The sequence below is a fragment of the Taudactylus pleione genome, unplaced genomic scaffold, assembly GCF_031769625.1.
Source record: "Taudactylus pleione unplaced genomic scaffold, aTauple2 ptg000378l, whole genome shotgun sequence".
Taxonomy (NCBI): Eukaryota; Metazoa; Chordata; class Amphibia; order Anura; family Myobatrachidae; genus Taudactylus; species Taudactylus pleione.
In genome coordinates, this window is record NW_028284779.1 from 6590931 (window position 1) to 6617719 (window position 26789).

Below are 26789 nucleotides of genomic sequence, written 5' to 3' on the forward strand. Positions count from 1 at the left end.
CAGATGAGTCAACACAACCAAGTATTGACATCTGGTCAGGTCTAAAAGAATTGCTTACAATTAATGCAACCTCTACCATGACTCCATCTGATACCGCCACCATTCAAAGAATGGTTGAGGACTATTTAAAAAATTTTAATGATAGCATCCAAATAGGCAAGTCAGACAGTCCGTTTGACTACTGGCAGGAAAAAAAGGCAATTTGGAGGTCCTTGCACAAACTGGCTTTGCTTTACTTGAGCTGCCCACCATCCAGTGTGTACTCAGAAAGATTTTTCAGCACAGCCAGGAACCTTGTCAGCGATCGGCGTAGGAGGCTACTTCCTCAAAGTGTGGAAAAGATGATGTCCATCAAAATGAACTACAAATTCTATGCCAATTACATCCAAAAATTACAGAGGCACCTGTAATGGTGGATTCCAGCGGGAAGAATTAATATTGTGTGAAGATTATGAACACATTGATGAGGGTGAGGAATTGGATGATGATGGTGACAACATCTTGCCTCTGTAAAGCCAGCTTGTGCACATAGAGATCATTGCCAACAATGTCAGCTGCCAATTGGTAGCTTGTTTTGTATGGGCTGAAGCAAACCAATCGCTTCGTGATTGATATTGTTGATGAAGGTGTTGGTGATGAAGATGGCAGGTGCTTGGATCTAGCAGAGAGAAGGGAACTAGCTGATGCTGGACTGCTTGTTGGTACTTTTTTAGCAAAAGTTTCTGAATTTTGAAAAAACTTTTTGGATGGATGCGCTGCAGATGACGTAACAAGGAGGAGATTCCTAGATGGTTAAGGTTCCTACTCTGGCTTTACAAAGGGTACAAATGGCTTGACAATTGTTGTCTGGATTTGGGTAGATATAAATCCACACATAAGAAGTGGATTTTTTTGTCTTGTGCCCAGGCATGACAATGGGCCTTTCCTTATCATGGGCAACAACTGTTTCTTCCACTGGTGCCTGATTTACACAAACAACATCCTCATCATCACCATCCTCAGGCAGCAGCCCCCTGATGAACAACATAGCACCTCTTTATGGACAAATAAGCACCCCTGCGGAGCAGCGAAGTGCAGATGGACCACCTGCAGAGTCACAAATACATGGATGATAAACTACAGTCTGGCCGGCAGTGTCACCGAGCAATAATAGCATAACTAGTTGCTAACTAGTTACTAACTCAGCACAAAAAAAAATTTCATTTTATTTTTTATTTTTTTTACACTTGGGAAGAGTGCCCTTGGATTGACACAGCACCCCTTTACGAACTGCAGCCCTAGCCCCTTGATGGACAGGACAACACAGCAGCACCCCTTTATGTACTGCAGCCCAAGCCCCTTTGCTTAATACTGAGTGATCCCTGTCATCTTGATGAGATGACTTATTTCTGGAATAGAGAATGCGGAAGCCACACTGAGAGCCATATGTGATAGCCCGCTATTTGAGGGAGATGGTGCTATTTTGGTGTGATAGTCACTAGATTTAAAGCAGCAATTAGAAGGCAAAATCTAAGCTGATTTTGCCTCTACACTAATGGCCACTTTAAATCTAATAACTATCTCACCAAAATCACACTGGCTAACGCATATCGAGGGCTATTATATTTGGCCCTGAGAGTTATATAGTGGGAGGAGCAGGGCCCCAGCAGCACAGAGTACTGTATATCAGGAGATGAGGGATGTGTTAGTGAGGACAGGGCTGCATGTGACAGGGGCAGTGACATGATGTGATGAGGGGAATAGAGGCAGCAGGAAGCCACAGACTGAGAGTTATATAGTGGGAGGAGCAGGGTCCCAGCAGCACAGAGTATATCAGGAGATGAGGGATGTGTTAGTGAGGACAGGACTATATGTGACAGGGGCAGTGACATGATGTGAGGAGGGGAATGGAGGCAGCAGGAAGCCACAGACTGAGAGTAATATAGTGGGAGTAGCAGGGTCCCAGCAGCACAGAGTATATCAGGAGATGAGGGATGGGTTAGTGAGGACAGGACTATATGTGACAGGGGCAGTGACATGATGTGAGGAGGGGAATGGAGGCAGCAGGAAGTCACAGACTGAGAGTTATATAGTGGGAGTAGCAGGGTCCCAGCAGCACAGAGTATATCAGGAGATGAGGGATGTGTTAGTGAGGACAGGACTATATGTGACAGGGGCAGTGACATGATGTGATGAGGGGAATAGAGGCAGCAGGAAGTCACAGACTGAGAGTAATATAGTGGGAGTAGCAGGGTCCCAGCAGCACAGAGTATATCAGGAGATGAGGGATGTGTTAGTGAGGACAGGACTATATGTGACAGGGGCAGTGACATGATGTGAGGAGGGGAATGGAGGCAGCAGGAAGTCACAGACTGAGAGTAATATAGTGGGAGGAGCAGGGTCCCAGCAGCACAGAGTACATCAGGAGATGAGGGATGTGTTAGTGAGGACATGACTATGGGCTCTATTTACTACAATCCGCATATTGAATGCGGATTGTAGTGTGATATTACCGAGTGAATTCGCATTGCGAATTCAGGCAATATCACAGGGATTTACTATAAATCCCTTGCAGGGACAGAGCTTGCGATAAAGCTCTGTCCCTGCGGATCCCATCCGCACTCTAGTCGCGGTATTTTCGGAAAAAATACCGCGACTAAGAGCCCGCGCATGCGCCGACCCACTGTCACTGCTACCCCCCACCGATGCTAAGCCCCGCCACCCGCGATCGCGGACCCCCGCGAACCCCCATTCCTCCCTTCCCTTCATTACACTTACCTGCATCCTCCTGGCCTCCGGTGATCATCTCCGGGCTTCCCGATCAGGTGATCTCCCATACTGCACTGGGGCCCGATCACCTGATGACCGGGCAGCAGTGCACTGTGGGAGACCAGCTGACCGGAGAGGAGCCATCACCGGAGGCCCGATCACCGGTCCCTGGATTCAGGTAAGTAAAAAAAAAATGTTTCATTTTTTTTTTCTTTTTTTTTACAGCAATCAGCTTGTGGTCTGTTTAGACCACATAGCTGATTACTGGTACTGGCTCCCGGCTCTGCTCTCCCCGTTAGAGCAGAGTGGGAGCCCGGTAACCGGGGGAGACCCTGGATAACGCCACCTCCAGGTGGCATTATTATCACAGGGCTTCCCCCGGTATTTTTTTACAATTTATTTTTAGTAACTATGGTCGGATTACATTTCCCATTACAATTATGGGAAATGCGATCTGCTTTACTAAAAATAAGTGATAATTAGGGGTTGGAGTAGAATTTTACTAATTCTACTCCAATTGCCCTATAGTAACTACAGGTGAAACTAAAATAATGTGAAAAGGGTGTGAAAACACCCTTTTTCACTTTATTTTAGTAAAAATAATGGTAATAAATAGAGCCCTCTATGTGACAGGGGCAGTGACATGATGTGAGGAGGGGAATGGAGGCAGCAGGAAGTCACAGACTGAGAGTTATATAGTGGAAGGAGCAGGATCCCCCAGTAGCACAGAGTATATCAGGAGATGAGGGATGTGTTAGTGAGAACAGGACTATATGTGACAGGGGCAGTGACATGATGTGATGAGGGGAATAGAGGCAGCAGCACAGAGTATATCAGGAGATGAGGGCTGGGTTAGTGACGACAGGACTATATGTGACAGGGGCAGTGACATGATGTGATGAGGGGAATGGAGGCAACAGAAAGCTACAGACTGAGAGTAATATAGTGGGAGTAGCAGGGTCCCAGCAGCACAGAGTATATCAGGAGATGAGGGATGGGTTAGTGAGGACAGGACTATATGTGACAGGGGCAGTGACATGATGTGAGGAGGGGAATGGAGGCAGCAGGAGGCCACAGACTGAGAGTAATATAGTGGAAGGGCAGGGCCCCAGCAGCACAGAGTATATCAGGAGATGAGTGATGTGTTAGTGGGCACAGGGCTGCATGTGACAGGGGCAGCTACATGATGTGAGGGGAATGAAGACAGACTTTACTTTATTATATAAATAAACAGTGCTGAACACATATATCAGGATCTAGAATTGATGACATTATTTTCTCAGGGGAAGAGAGTAATATAATTCTAAGGTTATTACTGTGCAGATGATATTCCGTGTTGCCCATGTATTCTTAGAGACTACTGTAGATATAGGTCTCACTGCAGCTAATACTTCAGCCTGGATAGTTTTATTAAAATAAATATTAATACAGTTCTTCTTTGTGTCACCCAACTTGTATTTAAGTTGTATACATTATATTTCATTTATATATATATACTGTATATATATTAGGGGTGAGCGGGTTCGGATTTCTGAAATCCGAACCCCCCCGAGCCCCCCCGATCCGAGTCCGATCCGAGTCAGGCTCGACTTTTCCCCCCTGACTCGGATCTGAAATCGAGGCAAGACGTCATCATCCCGCCTTCCGAGTCTCGCGGGTTTTGGATCCTATATAAGGTACACACGTCGGCGCCATTTTCTCACTCGGCTGTGGACAGTGAAGAGGGAGGGTGGGAGTTAGGGCTGTGTAGTGTAGTGTAGTGTAGTGCTGCTGTTGTCCACTACTTCAAAGTCCATAGGGGCTGGCTGTGTTGTGCTGTGCTGCTGTTGTTAATAGGGGCTGTGTCCACTACTTCAAAGTCCATAGGGGCTGGCTGGACTGTGTTGTGCAGTCAGTTCTCCATAGGGGCTGTGTCCACTCCAAAGTCCTGTGCAGTGTCCCAGTCCTAAAGGAGTGCTGTAGTGTTGTCCAGGGGGTGCTCTGTCCATCAGGGGTGCTCCCCCCAAGTGCTAAAAAAATAATATATTTTCTGTGTTTGTGAATTGTGTGCGCAGTAGCCGCACGTGCATCAACAAAGTAGTGCCAAGCGTGCGCCTGTGTCATAAGTAAAGGGCCGGCTGGCTTGACCGTTAAGGGTGCTGTAACCCCCGAAAGTACACTCCAGTCCAAACCAAAAAAAAATTATTTTCTGTGTTTGTGAATTGTGTGCGCAGTAGCCGCACGTGCATCAACAAAGTAGTGCCAAGCGTGCGCCTGTGTCATAAGTAAAGGGCCGGCTGGCTTGACCGTTAAGGGTGCTGTAACCCCCGAAAGTACACTCCAGTCCAAACCAAAAAAAAATTATTTTCTGTGTTTGTGAATTGTGTGCGCAGTAGCCGCACGTGCATCAACAAAGTAGTGCCAAGCGTGCGCCTGTGTCATAAGTAAAGGGCCGGCTGGCTTGACCGTTAAGGGTGCTGTAACCCCCGAAAGTACACTCCAGTCCAAACCAAAAAAAAAATTATTTTCTGTGTTTGTGAATTGTGTGCGCAGTAGCCGCACGTGCATCAACAAAGTAGTGCCAAGCGTGCACCTGTGTCATAAGTAAAGGGCCGGCTGGCTTGACCGTTAAGGGTGCTGTAACCCCCGAAAGTACACTCCAGTCCAAACCAAAAAAAAAATTATTTTCTGTGTTTGTGAATTGTGTGCGCAGTAGCCGCACGTGCATCAACAAAGTAGTGCCAAGCGTGCGCCTGTGTCATAAGTAAAGGGCCGGCTGGCTTGACCGTTAAAGGGTGCTGTAACCCCCAAAGTACACTCCAGTCCAAACCAAAAAAAAAATTATTTTCTGTGTTTGTGAATTGTGTGCGCAGTAGCCGCACGTGCATCAACAAAGTAGTGCCAAGCGTGCGCCTGTGTCATAAGTAAAGGGCCGGCTGGCTTGACCGTTAAAGGGTGCTGTAACCCCCAAAGTACACTCCAGTCCAAACCAAAAAAAAAATTATTTTCTGTGTTTGTGAATTGTGTGCGCAGTAGCCGCACGTGCATCAACAAAGTAGTGCCAAGCGTGCGCCTGTGTCATAAGTAAAGGGCCGGCTGGCTTGACCGTTAAAGGGTGCTGTAACCCCCGAAAGTACACTCCAGTCCAAACCAAAAAAAAATTATTTTCTGTGTTTGTGAATTGTGTGCGCAGTAGCCGCACGTGCATCAACAAAGTAGTGCCAAGCGTGCGCCTGTGTCATAAGTAAAGGGCCGGCTGGCTTGACCGTTAAGGGTGCTGTAACCCCCGAAAGTACACTCCAGTCCAAAAAAAAAAAAAATTATTTTCTGTGTTTGTGAATTGTGTGCGCAGTAGCCGCACGTGCATCAACAAAGTAGTGCCAAGCGTGCGCCTGTGTCATAAGTAAAGGGCCGGCTGGCTTGACCGTTAAAGGGTGCTGTAACCCCCGAAAGTACACTCCAGTCCAAACCAAAAAAAAATTATTTTCTGTGTTTGTGAATTGTGTGCGCAGTAGCCGCACGTGCATCAACAAAGTAGTGCCAAGCGTGCACCTGTGTCATAAGTAAAGGGCCGGCTGGCTTGACCGTTAAGGGTGCTGTAACCCCCGAAAGTACACTCCAGTCCAAACCAAAAAAAAAATTATTTTCTGTGTTTGTGAATTGTGTGCGCAGTAGCCGCACGTGCATCAACAAAGTAGTGCCAAGCGTGCGCCTGTGTCATAAGTAAAGGGCCGGCTGGCTTGACCGTTAAGGGTGCTGTAACCCCCGAAAGTACACTCCAGTCCAAACCAAAAAAAAATTATTTTCTGTGTTTGTGAATTGTGTGCGCAGTAGCCGCACGTGCATCAACAAAGTAGTGCCAAGCGTGCGCCTGTGTCATAAGTAAAGGGCCGGCTGGCTTGACCGTTAAGGGTGCTGTAACCCCCGAAAGTACACTCCAGTCCAAACCAAAAAAAAAATTATTTTCTGTGTTTGTGAATTGTGTGCGCAGTAGCCGCACGTGCATCAACAAAGTAGTGCCAAGCGTGCACCTGTGTCATAAGTAAAGGGCCGGCTGGCTTGACCGTTAAGGGTGCTGTAACCCCCGAAAGTACACTCCAGTCCAAACCAAAAAAAAATTATTTTCTGTGTTTGTGAATTGTGTGCGCAGTAGCCGCACGTGCATCAACAAAGTAGTGCCAAGCGTGCGCCTGTGTCATAAGTAAAGGGCCGGCTGGCTTGACCGTTAAAGGGTGCTGTAACCCCCAAAGTACACTCCAGTCCAAACCAAAAAAAAAATTATTTTCTGTGTTTGTGAATTGTGTGCGCAGTAGCCGCACGTGCATCAACAAAGTAGTGCCAAGCGTGCGCCTGTGTCATAAGTAAAGGGCCGGCTGGCTTGACCGTTAAAGGGTGCTGTAACCCCCAAAGTACACTCCAGTCATAACCAAAAAAAAAATTATTTTCTGTGTTTGTGAATTGTGTGCGCAGTAGCCGCACGTGCATCAACAAAGTAGTGCCAAGCGTGCGCCTGTGTCATAAGTAAAGGGCCGGCTGGCTTGACCGTTAAAGGGTGCTGTAACCCCCGAAAGTACACTCCAGTCCAAACCAAAAAAAAATTATTTTCTGTGTTTGTGAATTGTGTGCGCAGTAGCCGCACGTGCATCAACAAAGTAGTGCCAAGCGTGCGCCTGTGTCATAAGTAAAGGGCCGGCTGGCTTGACCGTTAAGGGTGCTGTAACCCCCGAAAGTACACTCCAGTCCAAACCAAAAAAAAAATTATTTTCTGTGTTTGTGAATTGTGTGCGCAGTAGCCGCACGTGCATCAACAAAGTAGTGCCAAGCGTGCGCCTGTGTCATAAGTAAAGGGCCGGCTGGCTTGACTGTTAAAGGGTGCTGTAACCCCCGAAAGTACACTCCAGTCCAAACCAAAAAAAAATTATTTTCTGTGTTTGTGAATTGTGTGCGCAGTAGCCGCACGTGCATCAACAAAGTAGTGCCAAGCGTGCGCCTGTGTCATAAGTAAAGGGCCGGCTGGCTTGACCGTTAAGGGTGCTGTAACCCCCGAAAGTACACTCCAGTCCAAACCAAAAAAAAAATTATTTTCTGTGTTTGTGAATTGTGTGCGCAGTAGCCGCACGTGCATCAACAAAGTAGTGCCAAGCGTGCGCCTGTGTCATAAGTAAAGGGCCGGCTGGCTTGACCGTTAAAGGGTGCTGTAACCCCCAAAGTACACTCCAGTCCAAACCAAAAAAAAAATTATTTTCTGTGTTTGTGAATTGTGTGCGCAGTAGCCGCACGTGCATCAACAAAGTAGTGCCAAGCGTGCGCCTGTGTCATAAGTAAAGGGCCGGCTGGCTTGACCGTTAAAGGGTGCTGTAACCCCCGAAAGTACACTCCAGTCCAAACCAAAAAAAAATTATTTTCTGTGTTTGTGAATTGTGTGCGCAGTAGCCGCACGTGCATCAACAAAGTAGTGCCAAGCGTGCGCCTGTGTCATAAGTAAAGGGCCGGCTGGCTTGACCGTTAAGGGTGCTGTAACCCCCGAAAGTACACTCCAGTCCAAACCAAAAAAAAAATTATTTTCTGTGTTTGTGAATTGTGTGCGCAGTAGCCGCACGTGCATCAACAAAGTAGTGCCAAGCGTGCGCCTGTGTCATAAGTAAAGGGCCGGCTGGCTTGACCGTTAAAGGGTGCTGTAACCCCCGAAAGTACACTCCAGTCCAAACCAAAAAAAAATTATTTTCTGTGTTTGTGAATTGTGTGCGCAGTAGCCGCACGTGCATCAACAAAGTAGTGCCAAGCGTGCGCCTGTGTCATAAGTAAAGGGCCGGCTGGCTTGACCGTTAAAGGGTGCTGTAACCCACAAAGTACACTCCAGTCCAAACCCAAAAAAAAATTATTTTCTGTGTTTAGCCGCACGTATATATCAAATCGATATAACATAAATGGAGGACCAAACTTTCTCCGATAAAAATAAAATAGAGAAAGATCAAGAACCACTTCCTCCTAGTGCTGAAGCTGCTGCCACTAGTCATGACATAGACGATAACATGCCATCAACGTCGTCTGCCAAGGCCGATGCCCAATGTCATAGTAGAGGGCACATACAATCCCAAATGGCAAAGTTCAGGAAAATGACCTTGAAAAAGACATTTAAATCAGCTGAAGAGAAACGTAAACTTGCCAATATGCCATTTACGACACGGAGTGGCAAGGAACGGCTAAGGTCGATCCCTAGTATGTTCATGACTAGTGGTTCAGCTTCACATGACGATGGAAGCCCTCCTCCCACTAAAAAAATCAAAAGAGTTAAGCTGGCAAAAGCACAGCGAAGAACTGTGCTTTCTAAGAAGATATCACAAATCCCCAAGGAGAGTCCAAGTGTGGTGGTGGTTGCGATGCCTGACCTTCCCAGCACTGGACGGGAAGAGGTGGCTCTTTCCACCATTTGCACGCCCCCTGCAAGTGCTGAAAGGAGCACCCACAGTCCACTTGCTGATATGCAAATTGAAGATGTCACTGTTGAAGTACAACAGGATGAGGATACTGGTGTAGCTGGCGCTGAGGAGGAAGTTGGCGAGGAGGATTCTGATGGTGATGTGGTTTGTTTAAATCAGGCTCCGGGGGAGACAGTTGTTGTCCGTGGGATGAAAAAGCCCATCACGGTCATGCCTGGGCAGAAGACCAAACATTCCACCTCTTTGGTCTGGCAATATTTCTATCCAAATCCGGACAACAACTGTCTTGCCATATGTACCATATGTAAAGGTGAAATAAGTAGGGGTAGGGACGTCAACCACCTAGGAACATCCTCCCTTATACGGCACCTGCAGCGCGTTCATAAAAAGTTACTGTCAAGTTCAGAAACTTTGGCTAAGACCGTAAGCAGTCCAGGGACACCTAAATCCCGTTGTCCTGTTGTATCCAAGCGCCTGCAAACCACACCGTCAACTCCCTCCTCGTCAATTTCCTCCTTAGTTAGGATCGGAAGTAGTCCTGCAGGCCATGTCACTGGCATGACTGACTCTCCTATCCGGGATTCCTCCGGAGGATCCTGCATTGCTACGCCTACTGCTGCCGCTGCTGCTGTTGCTGCTGCTGGGAGTCGTTCATCATCCCAGAGAGGAAGTAGGAACACCACTACTTTTACTAAACAATTGACCCTCCAACAGTCCTTAGCGAGGAGGATGAAGTACGACAGCAGTCATCCTGAAGCAAAACGTATAACTGAGGCCTTGACTGCTATGTTGGTGTTAGACGTGTGTCCGGTATCCGCCATTAGTGCAGTGGGATTTAGACAATTGATGGAGGTAGTGTGTCCCCGGTTCCAAATCCCGTCTAGATTCCACTTCACTAGGCAGGCGATACCGAGACTGTACAGAAACGTCAGAAAAAGTGTCCTCAGTGTCCTGAAAAATGCCGTTGTACCCAATGTCCACTTAACCACGGACATGTGGACAAGTGGAACAGGGCAGACTAAGGACTATATGACTGTGACAGCCCACTGGGTAGATGTATCACCTTACGCAGCAACAGCAGCAGCGTCACCAGTAGCAGCATCTCAGAAATGCCAGCTCGTTACAAGGCAGGCTACGCTGTGTATCACCGGTTTCAGTAAGAGGCACACCGCCGACAACCTCTTAGAGAAACTGAGGGAAATCATCGCCCAGTGGCTTACCCCACTTAGACTCTCCTGGGGATTTGTGATATCTGACAACGCCACCAATATTGTGCGGGCATTACATCTGGGCAAATTCCAGCACGTCCCATGTTTTGCTCACACAATAAACTTGGTGGTGCAGAATTTTCTGAAAAGCGACAGGGGCGTGCAGGAGACGCTTTGGGTGGCCCGAAAAATTTCTGGCCACTTTCGCCATTCAGCGACTGCGTGCCGAAGACTGGAGCGCCAGCAAACACTCTTGAACCTGCCCCGCCATCACCTGAAGCAAGAGGTTGTGACGCGGTGGAACTCAACCCTCTATATGCTTCAGAGGATGGAGGAGCAGCAAAAGGCCATACAAGCCTATACATCCACCTATGACATAAGCAAAGGAGGGGGTATGCACCTGACTCAAGCGCAGTGGAGAATGATTTCCGTGTTGTGCAAGGTTCTCCAGCCCTTCGAACTTGCCACACGTGAAGTCAGTTCAGACACTGCCAGCTTGAGTCAGGTCATTCCCCTCATCAGGCTTTTGCAGAAGCAGCTGGAGAAAGTGAAGGAGGAGCTAAGACGGAGCGATTCCGCTCGGCATGTGGGACTTGTGGATGAAGCCCTTCATTCGCTTTGCCAGGATTCCAGGGTGGTCAATCTGTTGAAATCAGACCACTACGTTTTGGCCACCGTGCTCGATCCTAGGTTTAAAGCCTATGTGGTGTCTCTCTTTCCGGCCGACACAAGCCTGCAGAGGTGCAAAGACCTGCTGGTGAACACACTGTCAGCTGAAGCGGAACGTGACACGTCAACGGCTCCTTCTTCATTTTCTCCTGCAACTGGGGCTGCCAGGAAAAAACTTAGGTATCCTAAGCAACCCGCTGGCGGTGATGCAGGGCAGGCAGGACCAAGTTTGGACATCTGGTCCGGACTGAAGGACCTGGCAACAATTTCTGACATGTCTACTGTCACTGCATATGATACTGTCACCATTGACAGAATGGTGGAGGATTACATCGGTGACAGCATCCAAGTAGGCATGGCAGACAGTCCATACCTGTACTGGCAGGAAAAAGAGGCAATTTGGAGGCCCCTGTACAAACTGGCTCTATTTTACCTGAGTTGCCCCCCCTCCAGTGTGTACTCCGAAAGAGTGTTTAGTGCAGCCGGGAACCTTGTCAGCGAAAGGCGTAGGAGGTTGCTTCCACAGAATGTGGAGAAGATGATGTTCATCAAAATGAATTATCAGCTCTTCCAGGGAGACCAGCCTCCAGAAGGTACAGAGGGACCTGTGGTGGTGGATTCAAGTGGGGACGAGTTAATACTTTGTGAGGATGAGGATGTACACACTGAAGAGGGTGAGGAATCGGTGGATGAGGAGGATGAGGATGACATCTTGCCTCCATAGAGCCAGTTTGTGCAGGGACACATTAATTGCCAGCTTGTTTTGTGGGGGCCCAAACGAACCAATCATTTCAGCCACAGTTGTGTGGCAGACCCTGGCGCTGAAATGATTGGTTTGTTAAAGTGTGCATGTCCTGTTTATACAACATAAGGGTGGGTGGGAGGGCCCAAGGACAATTCCATCTTGCACCTCTTTTTTTTCTTTGCATTATGTACAGTTTGGGGCCTAGTTTTTCAAACTGCCATCCTGTCTGCCACTGCAGTTTCACGCCTAGATGGGTCACGTGTTTGTGCCGCCCACTCGTGTCGCTTAGCATAGTCATCCAGCTACCTCGGTGCAACGTTTTGGACATAAAAACACTATTGTGAGGTGTGAGGTGTTCAGAATAGACTGGAAATGAGTGGAAATTAAGGTTATTGAGGTTAATAATAGCATAGGAGCAGAAAAACCTACAAATTCTGTGATTTTAGCTGTTTTTATGCTTTTTTAAAAAAAAATACAGATCCAAAACACAAAACCCAGAACCCAAAACACGGAAGGGTGGTTTTGGCAAAACCAATCCAGATCCAAAACACGAAGAAAGATCCAGATCCAAAACCAAAACACAAAACACGAAAAGTGGCCGGTGCACACCCCTAATATATATATATATAAAATATATAATTAACACATATAATATAATCTTGCACACAGGAACAATACCTTACAAAGCATCTCATTTGTTTTAGTGACAGAGTAAACAATCAGTGGTTTTGTATTGAGGTAAACATAATGGAGGTCATTGGGGGTCCGCATAACAGCGATGGTGCAGTGTACAAATCCTATTTGTTATGTTACAACATATTTACTCAAATGAGCCTAAATTTACATTATTTCTGCTTCAACCAACAGATGTGTCCGGCTACATCATAGCGCGCCATACAGACTTCTAAGGCGCGGCATGAGAATAGCGCGGCATGGTCAACACAATAATACAACCTTACACACAAATACCTAAATTAACAATCAAAAAATGTATTACTACTTTCCTGCACCAATATAATAGCAATAATATATAACAGAAATTCCCCAAGTGTCTATTGAATACAAGAAAAGATCATACAGAAGAGACGGGAGATGTACAGTTTCTGCTCACAAAGAGATCATGAGGGTTAAAGAACCGTAAAACTCGGTACCCACAAAGCTTTATATCTATGTAATACCAAGGGCATTTCAAGTTGCACAGACCCCTGCATTGTTAGTATCCGGACTATAGATAGACTGTCAAAAGGTCGCCAATGTCTAGATAGACACCAGATGTTAGACAGGCAAAAGGTCGACACAGTAAAGGTCGACACGGAAGCAGGTTGACAGGTACAAATGGTCGACAATGTCAAAGGGTCTACATGAAAATGGTAGCCACATTTTTTTTTATTAGGATTAAGCACTTACCTGAGGGTTAGGCACTTATCCCGACAGATAGGGTTAGACACTACGGTGGTTAGGGTTATGCACCGAGAGGAGAGGGGGTTTAGGCACTTACCATAGGTTTAGGGTTAGGCACTAGAAGGAACGGTTAGGGTCAGGCAACTACCCCGACGGTTAGGCACCAGGAGAGAGGGTTAGGGTTAGGCACAAAGAGAAGTGTTAGGGTGAAAATTATCGTTAGAAACAAAATGTGTTGACTATTTTTGTGGTGATAATTTTCATGTTAACAGTTTGACTCTGTCGAACCATTTGTACCCTGTCGACCTTCCATTTCAATTTTTAGCGTGTCGACATTTTGTCCCTATCGACCTATTGCCTGCCTAGCATCTGGTGTCTATCTAGACATTGTCAACCTTTTAACTATCTTTTATACCACAACTGTGTTGTCCTAAAAATACATATTATCAAACCTTTACAAACAGAACCAAATCTACATGGCCATATGTTTGAACAAATCAATATGCCCAAAACGTGCCTGTTACCTAGGAGACTACAAGATCATTGGAAATGGGAGATATTTTAGATGGACTAGTTACTTGGTAATGTACTAGATGTGCATGTGATAAATGAATGCTCATCAATGCTTTTTATTTGCTCTGGAAAGGTGCAATACTGTATGTTAGAATAACTAATGATATTTGTCTGTAAATAAATTTTTTGTCATACTTCAGACCATAGTTAGATTGTAGTATACAGGACAGAGCTGCTATCCTGGGTTAACACTACTTATCTCCTCCTCTCATCCTAAGATTGGCAAAGTCCACCCTGACTCTGATCCCGCTGCTGGGGACACATGAGATCATCTTTGCTTTTATCACAGATGAACACGCCAAAGGCTCCCTGCGTTACATCAAGCTCTTTTTTGAATTGTCCTTCAGCTCTTTCCAGGTATGTACCAGTAGCATGCAGGGAGAATGTCATTCTTACATATTACCACTAGGGGCAGTGCAGCACCAGACAGGCGGTATATCTATGGCAGGGGCACAGGACTCAGGCCGACAGTTTTTTAAAACCAAGATGTGGAACTTCCCTAAGATGTGATCAAGTCTTGGGGAGAGATAAAGTGGAGAAGTTGCCCAAATCAGCTTCTGTCATTTCAAAGACTGTGCTAGATAAATGACAGTTACAAGCTGATGATACATCTCCCCCTAGTCTGCTTAGTCCATAAGAGTCACTCTGTTTCCTTTGACTTCTGGTTAATAAAACATAAACAGGCTTCCCAATCCCACTGAACTTGCTGCCTCTGTAGGTAAAATCCCAGGGAAACGTGCATTTACAATGACAAAAATCAGGACTGTTTGGTGAAAAGTGGGACATATAGGTGCTATGTAGAGTACCAGGGCTATTACATTTCAAGTTTCAATTTATGGTTTGAGCACATGGCCACCAGTGGCATGGCGGCCCGTGGACTATCAGGGGCTGTGCTGTATAGTAATAGGCTGCACGGCCCCTGCACTGCACGGAGGAGGAAGTGTAATGTGCTTTATTTAAAAGACCACACATCACACCTCCTCCTCCTCCGCGCAGTGCGGGAGCCGTGCAACCTATTACTATCTCTCTCATGTGTGTGTATGTGAGCTGTACAAATTGGAGCCGGGGCAAGGGGGGTGATGGAGTGACACAGAGCAGCAGAGATGGGGCGAGACTTGCAGACAGAGCAGGGATGGGCCGGAGCCAGGGGCAGGCTAATGATCCGACATCAGGGTTGCCTACCCTCCCGATTTGGGCGGGAGCCTCCCGATAATCGGGTGCAGCTCCCGCCCCCCCGGAAACGCAGGCAAGCCTCCCGGCAGCTGCCGATCCCCCCGGCATCCCCCACAATTTACTCTTAACCCCCGCTGCGAGGGCAGCCAGTGACGCGATTCGCGTCATTTTGGCCCCTGCCTCACAATGCCTGTATTATCGGCATTGTGTAGTGGGGGCGGGGCCAAAATGACGCGATCGCATGACCCCACCCCTGTGACAACTACAAACATCAGGCACCCGTGCGGACACGCCCCCTTTTCAGCCACGCCCCCCGCTGCCCTGCCGATCTGGCTGCTCCCTCCTGGAAGGAGCAGCCAGAAAGTCGGCAACTATGCCCGACATATGACAAAGGTCCCTTTACTAGTTTGTTCATTAATAACATTTATTTGCAAAGCGCCAGCAAGTTCTGCAGTTACAAATTGTCTAGGAATCTCAGTGGTTTATTCATTATATTTATTGGGGTAAATTTACTAAAGTGAGAGTTTTTGGAAGTGAGTTTTAGAAAAGATGTTGCCCATAGCAACCAATCAGATTAGCTATTATCTTTTAGAACAGTGGTTCCCAAACTGTGCGCTGTGTCACCCTGGGGTGCCTCGGGACACTTGCAGGGGTGCCTCAGGTTAGTGGTCCAGCACCAAATGAAATCAATTATGGTCAATGTAATGTAACTATGTGGACAAACAGAAGCACAAACCTGTCCCCACCACATAACGGAGCCTAAGGATGACAGGAAGCGCAATTTACTTCACTTTACTACTTTTCTACATACTTTCTGAATTTCTCAATATCAAACTTTTGGCTTACGGGTGCCATGAAAACAATGCTGATACTATAGGGCGCCTTGGTTCAAAAAAGTTTGGGAGCCACTGGTCTAGAAAGTGCTAGTTAAATGTTAAGTAGAATCTGATGGTTGCTATGGGCAACATCTCTAAAACTCACTTCTAAAAACTTTCACTTTAGTAAATTTACCCCATTGTGTGGATACATAGGGCCTGATTCAGCAAGGATCGCAAGTGCTAAGACGCACGCAGTTGGACGATTTTCGTGATCTGCGCATGCGTATACATCGCAGTGCGCGTGCGCAAACTAGCCACTGCGATCAGGAATGAAATCGCAGTGTGTACACAGACCCATCACAGAGTGATTGACAGCAGAGTTGCCTACCTTTGCAGATCTCTTCCCGGGAGAAGCCCGGGTGAGAGAAGCAGGAGGGGGGCGATGGGGGTGGGGCCTGATGATTTGCATCATAAGCAATGCCCCCTCACGGTAAAATTGCCGCGATAGGCTAGAATTTGCATAGGGGGTGGGGCCAAATGACATGATTCACGTAGAATCATGTTTTAAGCCCCGCCCCCTACACGGAGACCCGCGATCGCCTTGGGTATTCTCATTCTGCCCACTTCACTAGGAAGTGGGCAGAATGCGGAAGAAATGCCTACCCTTCTGGGGATGCGAGGGGTTACCCGGAAAATCGGGAGCCTCCCGCGAAAACTGTATGTAGGCATGTATGATTGACAGGAAGTACCGGCTGGGGGCGGTGACCAGGGGGTGGGGGATCGTCGGCGAAACGCAGTCGTGCCAGTGCATTTCAACGCCAGTATAGGGGCGTGCATAATTAAACCCCTGCGACGGCATAGGCAGCCTGAGCTTTAGATACCGACAGGAAGTTTAGCAGTTTGTGAGTGAGGTCTGACCTGCCCTAATTGTGCGTGAGGCTCCGATGGTACCGATATTTTCGCAGACTTGCAAGGTATTATGGATGTGAGTAAAGGAAAGTGGGCGTCTTTATGTTGTGCTGCGGCGGCATTGCGATCGCACTCATTTGCATAATTTTGCAGAGCTGCGTATGGGCTTTCTGCCGCGATCGCATCAGCGATCCTTGCTGAATCAGGCCCTCAGCTCCTACTCACGTACTGTAACTGTCACTGAAAGTTTGTTGTTTAAACTACTATCTATAACACAATGAATGTAAAATGTATTTTGGTCTTTGGAACCACCTATAAACTGTAATGTGTCGGGAAATGCAGGCCTGCCAGATCTAGGTATTTATTATCTTCCCAAAAATTAGTAGATGACTTGTCAAATACAATAAATTATTGCTGCAGAAAACTGTTAACCTATTAATATGGGCTGTATTTCAGCACTCTGTAACAACATAAATACAGGTAATAAATAAATTCCAGCAGGTAATAAACTCCTGTATGCGCAGCACACAACACAGCCCTGTCTGACAGCTGCTATATAATGCGGCCCCGTTTGATGACTAATAAAAAATACTTACCTATCTCTGGGGTTGGGTGTATGTGGCCACATTTAAATACTTGTAAGATAAATTCATTAATTTGTAATGGATGGGAAACTAGCCCTCAACTTATTAGATGGAAAGCAATCGGGACCTTATTCAGAGTCGGTCGCGAGCGCCGATGCGCTCGTAACCGACTCGATAGTAAGGCCTGCGCATGCGCAGCGGTCGCACTGCGCGTGTGCAAGCCCCGGAGCGACAGATAAACTCTGCCGCTCCGGAGCTCGCTACCAAAGGGACGGCTGTCGATGTTGATCGACAGCTCGCCCCATTTGGTAGGCGGGCCGGGGGGGTGGTTTCCAAAACGGAGGCGTTCCTTAAGGCGTTCCTTAAGGAACGCCTACCGTTTTGTGGGCGGCCGCACTGACATCAGCAGTGATGTCAGTGGGGAGCTTCCTGCTCCATCAGAGCAGGAAGGTCCCTGGGGCTTACGAGTGCCCAGACCCAACCTTAGGGTCTGGTCGTAAGCCCCGATGGTCGCGATGGTGATCACCATCACGACCATCAACCTGGTGAATCGTTAAGCTGTGGGTGGTAACCCACAGCTTAACGATCGACAAGGAGGCGGCCGTTCAGGATGCAAGCGGCCGCCCTGATACTGTGCGACCGCTTGCATCTAACTACCGCCTCTGAATGAGGTCCTCAGTCCCATTAGGACACAGCCTGTTATCTATCTATATGACTTTGGTGGATACTGATATTACCTACAAGTCACTACTGGGTTACTTAACCCAAAAATAATTTGGTTGCGTCAAAACCTTCAGGTGTTCGCATGTAGTCACATTTGAAAACTGCTGCCCGGAGTTAATGATCTTCGTCTCCTGCATAGTAGGGAACAAATAATAACAATAATAATATTATTAATAATAATAATAATACTAAAGATAATTACAAAAATTTTGAAATTATTATACGATAGAACATACAAAGTGTACTGTACATACAATATAATATAAAAATTATCATAAAGTGGAGGCAGTAATGTAAATTACAGGATGAGGGTGAGATAAAGAAAAACTGAACGCGAGAGAATCAATTATTCAGCAACATGAATAAAAAGACTTTACAAGTCCCTGAGAAGTTTCTAACAGGTACCCAAATTCTTCCCAGACACATGCGGGCCCCAGGCTTCTAAGCAGCTCTGACCTCGGCTCACACATAACTACAATACCGTAGCCCCACCAGTAGAATAACAGACACTGGAGCAGTGTGGATGGGGTAACGGATGATGATGACAGTTGCAATATCTAGCGAATCGCTGGTGATTGGCTGCACGAGAACAGCTCACTGACCCCGATTGGTGCTCCCTTCATCGCCAGGGCACAGTATGTTGTATGCATTATGGGGACGGGGGCTTTCTGATGTATTAGGAAGATTTTAGCTGTTAAAACAATGGCAAATACCAAATGTGGTTGTTACAGTACATGCACAGTCAGACTGACTCACCGGGGTATTGCCGGGATGCACTGCCACACCATATAGTTGCTTGGACAAGTTTAGAGGCACCGGACACTCTGCACTTACACCTAGAGTACAATCGGTATCGCTGGCAGATTGTGTGGGGGAAGAGAGCAGAGTGCCTCTAAACATTGTCCTGCTATACACGGACTGGCTGCAGATCCTGGTAATACCCTGGCGAGTCGGTCCAATTCTGGCTACACGTAAAGGAAGTAGTATGCATCATGGGTGCATTTTGGGCGTAAGTGCCTATGGTGTGTTCCTGACATAAAGTGGACGCATATGCAGCCAGCGGCAGAATAGGGCGCATCATGTCACAGATGAAACTTGGCACATGGGCAAAAATACACCTATTTTGCGGGTGCTTCTTATCCGGTGTAATTTACGCCCATTAGCGACTCACTGTGCATCAGCCCCTAAGTTTGGAAACACATCATTTTATTTTAATCTTCTCTTTATAAATAACTAGCAACTTGTCCCGGCATCGCACAGGAGCAATTTAGAATTTACGACAGTCTTTATTTAAACTGAAGTCTTATAAGATCGCCGTGTAGATGACATTAGTAATTTTCCCTCCTGTTGTCAACATGAAAAGAGTTAGGGTCTCATTCAGACCCGGTTTCAAGCGCCGATGCGCTCACAACCGGGTCAATGGTTAGCCCTGCACACGCGCAGTGGCCGCACTGCGCATGCGCAATCCCCGGAGCTCTCTACAAAAGGGGCGGCTGTCAATGTTGATCGACAGCTCGCCCTGTTTTGTAGGCGGGGCGGGGGGTGGTTTCACAAACAGAGGAACGCCTGCCGTTTTGTGGGCGGCCGCACTGACTTCATCAGTGATGTCAGTGGGGAGCTTCCTGCTCGATCAGAGCAGGAAGCTCCCTGGGGCTTGCAGTTGCCGAGACCCAACCTTAGGGTCTCGTCGCAAGCTCCGATGGTCGCGATGGTGTTCACCATCGCGACCATCAACCTGGTCGGTCGCTAAGCTGTGGGAGGTAACCCACAGCTTAGCTAGCGACCAGGAGGACGCACTAAAAAAATAGCAGAGGCCGCCCTCATTCAGAGAGAGCGATCGCTTCTTGCGACCGCCTCTGAATGAGGGCCTTAGTTTTGACGTGACGCACAAAAGGGCCACGTAAAGTTGTCCATGAGAAAAACAGTCTCCACTTAGGTAAACTCCGGCCACGTTAGGTGTCTGTCCCTGTGCTTTATTTATTGTCATGCCAAAGTCGACTCTTACCGGGAATTGGACTCGAAAGAATGAAAGAATCGTTTTTCACATAAATGAAATAGGAACGGTATAAAAAGGAAAAAACTGAAACTTTGTGTCAGTAAAAAGGGCTTACATCAGGTTTTCTGGAGAAACTGCATAATACGTATCAGTCTCTACATGGTATAAAATAAAGTCCATCGTTGTCATATATCTCGGTTTAGGCAGCGTAAGCCAAGAAAGCGATCGGACGTCCGTTTTTTCATGGACTTGCTTCACTAAAATCGGCATTACTCAGCTCCCTTTTTGTCATACATTAATGTGTCATACACCTAAATACCTTCCTCACCAAATTCTCTACAGAATAGTGACAACTGCATCAAAATCCATCCAGTGGTTCTTGAGATTACCCGAACATACAGACGGACGCCTACCGGGGAGTTTATTTTATACTATGTATAGATAGAGTCCAAATGTAAAAATATTCAAACTGAACAAGAAATATATTTTATTTTTAGTTTCATGATAGTTTTTCTTTTATTTACATTCTATTTTGTCAGTGACTTCAGCAACAATGTAATACCTCTTTTCCATCAAAAACCCGGGTCCGACCTGGTTTTTCAGACATGGTTCCAACCCAGGTCAGACACCGTTTACACAGCACCATCGAACTGGGTTATTCTCAGATCAGCCCCATTCACACTGAACCTGGGTCTGCCCTGCTAAACTTGTGAGGTCATAAAAAGTGGGAGGTGACTGCTCCACAACCACCAATCAGCTAATTTTAGGCATGACCCAGGTCGTATAATCCGGGTTGCTCTGTTTACACTGCACCATTACCCAGGTCCACTCTGGGTCCAACCATGGTAGCTACCTGGGCTGGGTCACTATTTTTCAGGGACCCTTTTACACTGAGCTGCGACCCGGGTAGACCCAGCAAAAACCCAGGTTTTTGCTCTAGGCTGCTCCAATGTTTTAAGGTGTCAATGTGGAAGTTTCTATAATGTGACCACTTTTGTCTTTCCCCTCCAATCCGTGTTTCCTGCGTCCCTATTTCACGCTGAGTGCCGGATCCTCACCTAGAACAAACAAGTATAAGTTAGAGCTTTGTTTTGCATTCATAAATTACCACCGTTTGTCATTTCTGGTGCACTAACAATAAATAATAGTGTGAATGAAGTGATTTACGCCGTGAGGTTATTCTGCATCAGTGATTGATTGTGCCCTCCAAGTGATGGTTAGCGAGAATTAGCTCCTGAAGCTGTGCCCGGGCTATGAAATCACTGCTTTATAATTTTCCTGGCATCAGGTAGTATATTATTAAAATGACACAAGCTCAGACACCGTATGTTCATTATCACTCACTGGAGGACCCACTGACTGCAGCTCTTATATCAGACTAATAAGGAAACCGCGATCACACGTCTGTGCAACTTTTATTTATCTCTGAGAAGTCTCGTGGGTTATACAGGGAATGTATCCGCAAGTTCTCAATGTTTTATGTGTTTAATACAATATTATTATTCTCAGTAGCTATACTGTAGCTTATTTAGATTTTAGCCAAGTATTTGATGCAGTATTTAACAATAAATTTAGAAACTGAAAATCCCTGAATTTTACGGAAATGTAGCAGGATGGATAAAGGACGGAGGCCTGATTCAGAGACGCACGCAATGCCCGTCGCTGCTGCAAGCCCGTAGACTTGGGAAAATATGCTAATGACTCAGCCGCCATCTTGTGCCCAGAAACGACCACCTCTGGCGTCTCATCCGAGCCACTTACATACAAAGGCGAAAACATTGGTCGCACCTAGAACGTCTGAGTAAGCCTATACTGTCTCAGACGGAGCGAGAGCTCCCCATCTGCCTACGGACTAGGGTAGGCCCAGAAAACAGTCGCGACATGCCTGTGTTTTTCTAGCCCCCGTTAAGTGTCCCAAACGCTCACTGATTTTGTGGATAAGTCCTCTCAGCTACCGCCATCGCTAACCAATCACTGCACATTCGCAGTGTGGCTTTTGACGCATGCGCAGTAACAAAGGATCGCTCCACTATGTCCGACAGTGGCATCAGCTCAGATAAATGGCTGGTAGTCTGCGGAGCCTCCCAGGGATCAGTCCTAGGTGCTGCTTTCTGTATTATTTTAGAGTATTACTTGTCTATTTGCAGATGATACAGAGATTTGTAGCTGGGTTCATCCCTCAGAAGGGGTTACAGTAATACTTAGTGATTTAGGAAAAGTACAGGGATCTTCAATAGTAGCGACACTTACTAGGAATTGGCCAAGAGCCACTGTTAGGCAAGAAATGGGTGCAGGGGGGGGGGCACACATTTCTTAGTATTAGCCATGCTGAAATTACAATAACAGGCCCAGACCGCAGCAGCGGCTACAGCCGGAGATAGCCACCAGACCCCACATATATTAATATTAATCCCACATATTAGTAAATAAAAACAGCACTACCCTAAACCGTAATACCCAACTCACACAGTGGAAAATGAAAACAGCCACACACACCAACCTCATGCAGATATTGGAGGTGTGGACAAGACAGAAGGGATGGGAATTGAAATATGTTTAATCGGAACCATCAATGGATTGGTTCCGATGTCCAATGATGAGGATACAATGTTTCCTCTCCATCAATGATTTTGTTCCGATGGTGGGCAGGCGCTCGTTTTGAAAGGCCTACCTCCAGCGAATCAACAGGCATCTGGGGCGGTGTAGGCGGACAGGCAGACCTGGCAGAGAGCTCAGACTGTTTGTGATTATAATAGACTCTGGGGGAGATGTATCAAGCCTTGGAGAGATATATAGTGGAGAAGTTGCACATAGCAACCTGTCAGCTATCTAGCACAGTATATGAAATGACAGTAGGAAGATGATTAGTTGCTGGACAACTTATCCACTATATGTATCTCAAAGGTTTGACACATCTTCTCCTCTGAGAGCCTTGATTGGCTAAACTCACAGTCAATCACATCAGGTAGGACAGTGGTAGGGATGGGATGGGATTTGGGTCTTATGACTGCTGTACCACCAATGTTTATAATATTTCTGTTTATGTACTATGTAAGGCACTGCGGACCCCTTGTGGCATCATATAAATAAAGAATAATAATAATAATGTACATTCATCATTCAGGATATAAAATGCTTCTGTACCGCTAATCATTTGTCTCTCTCCATATTTAGGGCCTGATGGTTGCGGTCCTGTACTGCTTTATCAACAATGAGGTGAGATGCAACAAATCCTGGTCTCAGACACCTTGGGGTATATTTACTAAAGTGAGAGTTTTTGGAAGTGGAGATGTTGCCCATAGCAACCAATCAGATTCTACTTAACAGTTAACTAGCACTTTATAGAAGATAATAGCTAGAATCTGATTGGTTGCTATGGGCAACATCTCCATTTCTAAAAACTCTCACTTTAGTAAATATACCCCCTTAACTCTGCTTCCTCTCAAAATAGACCACAAGTAGATATGCCTATGGGGAATTACTGCTACAGCTACTGTAGTTGGACGTTTATATATAGATGCCCTCTACAGATCAGGGGCACCAAGAGTGAGAGGGCCTAGCAGGGAGTTGAAACCACACCCACAAGATGGCACAGTCACACCCCCATCAGTGCACAACTTGTACAGAAGACACGCAATGCGATGTGACATATGCCCATAATTTATACTGATGTAAGATATAACACATACAGTGACACCGTTATCTCTACTCTCTCCCATCACTCCCAGGTCCAGGCTGAGTTCCAGAGGCGGTGGGAACGCTGGAGGCTGGAACATTTATATAGTCAGAGAGACAGCAGCATGAAACCAATTAAATTTCCAGCCAACAGTCTGAGCAGTGGAATCACCATGGGCAGCAGCGTCTAACTGTCCTTCCTGGAGGACAGATAGACAGTGTCCGCGGCCAGCCCACAAACCACGGGGCCACCAAAGGATGTTCCACAAGCAGCAAGGCCATTTATTTTGCACAAGAAGCTATTCTATATTTATTTTTTGAATATTAATTCCATGGACATTTAGCTGCTTCAGCTAGTTGCAGTCCCGGTGCTGGTGTTTGGGGGAGTCAGGCACACCACAGTTCACTCTTCAAGAGAAGAACCTTAAAAGTGGGTGGACAAGACACTTATTGTATTCCCACCACGTGATCTGGAGTGGTGGCTCAGGCTGGACAGTCACCAGAAACCACCAAGGGTGCACGTCTGGGGCCGGTCTCAGGAAGGACACTAGATACAGGTTTTTATTGTGCTACTAAAGAGGAATTTTAAAGCTTTCAAGTACTGTCCGCCATGGATAAATGAGGCCTGCCTGGGGCCACGAGGACAATAATGAATGTATTAAGAGACAAACTGTATTTGTTCATATTAGAAATTACAGTGATTTTATTTCCAGTAGGTTATGTTTAATTATTGTGAATAGTTTTCTTTGCTAAAGCCTAAACAGTTATCAGACATTTATCAGGGGAGTAGGAAGCGAAATATACTGATTATTAAATAGGTAATGAAATAGGTAATGAAATGAAAGTTTTAGTATTTCCCACTTACATAATACGTTTTCTAACCCTCTGCGTACAGCTGTTCCATATCCAATTAGTTACTGGCAAAACAACAGCCTGCAGATGGCGCTGTACTACCAGGACACCGGTCACTATAAAGAGTGTTCATTTAGCAACAGGTGATCAATGATCTGCAGTAACCTCAGATATTTCCTATTACACAATCTATAATTTTTACTACAAAGATGAATATAATATATGTGTGAAAACCTGTTCTCTGCACTTAGTAAGACAAAGATGCACCTGAAAGAAATATGAAGTTCAGAGGTTGGGTAAATGACATCTACAATCTAATTATATACAGTCAAAACATTGACACCAAAACATCAACAATAAAAATATCGACATGGTCAAAACGTCGACATTCAATAGGGTCAATCCAACCAGGTGTGAATTGCAAGGTGAGAGTTGCTGTTTTCTACTCGAATTCGCACAGCGAATTAATTTTGCAATCCAATTAGCAACTCGCAATGCACCAGTCAGACTGAATTCACATTTTTCCATTTGTACCTCCCTGAGGGTGAGAGATGAAAGGAAAATCTTTATTTTATGCTTAAAATGTTGGGACACCATGCTGAACCCCATTGGACACCCCCCCACCTAATGATTAATTATGGCGAGTGCTCACGAAGTGGAGGAAATTAAATATGTGGGTGGTGATTAAGAGTGAGCCCAGAATAGATCACTAAAATCAAGTCATGATATTTGCACTAAGCGAGCACTATTACTGTACATTATGTCCTTTCCCAGACCAAGGAAAACTCTGGCTTACATTTACATATGCACATAGCAGCCTTAAAAAAAGATGACCGACATCAATACAGCTGCTCATCATTATATTAATAGATTTTCTTAAGTTATATAGTTGGAAAAAGTACTTTGGTATCAATTCATGAAGAGCCATTAATCCGAAGAGCTAAAAGATTAGATTTGGTAACTACTTCCTGTTGTCATTGTTTTACAATAATTCCAGGACTTTCACCTCTCAGTTACTCTCTTATAACAATAGCCACATTTGTTTTGTACCCGTTCACCTCTCTCTCTCTCTCTGTCTCTCTCTCTTTGCCTGGACTTGCTTGGAGGTGGGGAAATCTGAGGAGTCCATTTTGTAAAAATGTGATAATCACACAAGAGTAGAACCTCCGCCTCTTAACAAGAAGTTAGTATTTAGATACATTTGTTCGGGCCTATGATGCAACTCGAAAGACCACGGATTGAAAGCCACCAGATACCAGGCATCCCGCATACTATGAAACCACCTCAATGAAACATGGTCAGCGGCCAACCCAAATATGCACTCCCCCAAGGTAATACCGGAGAGCCTTGACCACCCATTCACAGCAAGGCACTCCTTTTTCACTTCATCTCCTGATAGAGTTTCCAGCTAAAATACAAGGCCAGGTTCTCATCCCCCTCAAATCTCTGATCCAAAACCCATATCCAAAGCATCGGACTGCAGCACATTCGGTTGGCCAAAATCAGGGGACCTAAGTGCAGGGCATCCATTGATCACCTTTTTAATTTTGCCATGATTACTCCTGACAGTGGAAGTCCAATGAATATGATTTTGTTCCACATTTTTCAAAAACAATTTGCTAAAGGGGATTCTAAAATAGAAACATGGGGTATAGACCTTATATAGTAACTTTCTAAATCAAGGAATGAATGTATTTATGCTTGTGGGACAGGGTTTAAGCAATCATTTTTTACCACAGTACCCAGATTTTTGGGCTAAAATTTTACTAGGCCACATTTATGCAGAGTAGCACTAAAGCTAATGGCACTTTCCCATTTTTAATGCAAAATACTACATATATTATCCAAGCTTGCACCATATAATTGTGGTTCAGATGGAGAACCTTCATGAGACACTAAAATAAACAGAATACATAGAGTCCAATTCCAAACATCGTTCCTTTGAACTGTACCAGCGCCAGTGGTATGCCAGGTACAATTGTGCGCATTGTCTCATCGGCCAACTAGAGATGCAAAAATACCTTTTTGTAAGATCCATTGTTGGAATATACCTAGCAGACCCAAGATGGTTAATTAGCTCATCCACCCAAGGCATAGGATAGGCCTCAACATTGAAGACGCTATTTATTTTATGGAAATCCATGGATATTTCCTACATAACACCTATCACTACTTTCTGACATCACGGCTCTCACTTCTTTCTGACATCACACCTATCACTACTTTCTGACAACACTCCTATCACTAATTTCTAACATCACACCTATCACTACTTTCTGACATCACACCTATCACT

General features: G+C 45.9%; 1 protein-coding gene across 2 annotated transcripts in view; it reads left to right on the plus strand.

Annotated features, from left to right (window-relative positions):
- Positions 1-24280, plus strand: part of GLP1R (glucagon like peptide 1 receptor) — a 590706-nt gene extending 566426 nt beyond the window's left edge. For both annotated transcript variants that reach the window (XM_088445321.1, XM_088445322.1), the window contains exons 11-13: positions 13982-14120; positions 23141-23182; positions 23695-24280. In XM_088445321.1, coding sequence (XP_088301447.1) covers positions 13982-14120; positions 23141-23182; positions 23695-23832 — 319 coding nt within the window. In that variant the 3' untranslated portion in view covers positions 23833-24280. The remainder of the gene's footprint in view (positions 1-13981; positions 14121-23140; positions 23183-23694) is intronic.
- The last annotated feature ends 2509 nt before the right edge of the window (positions 24281-26789 follow it).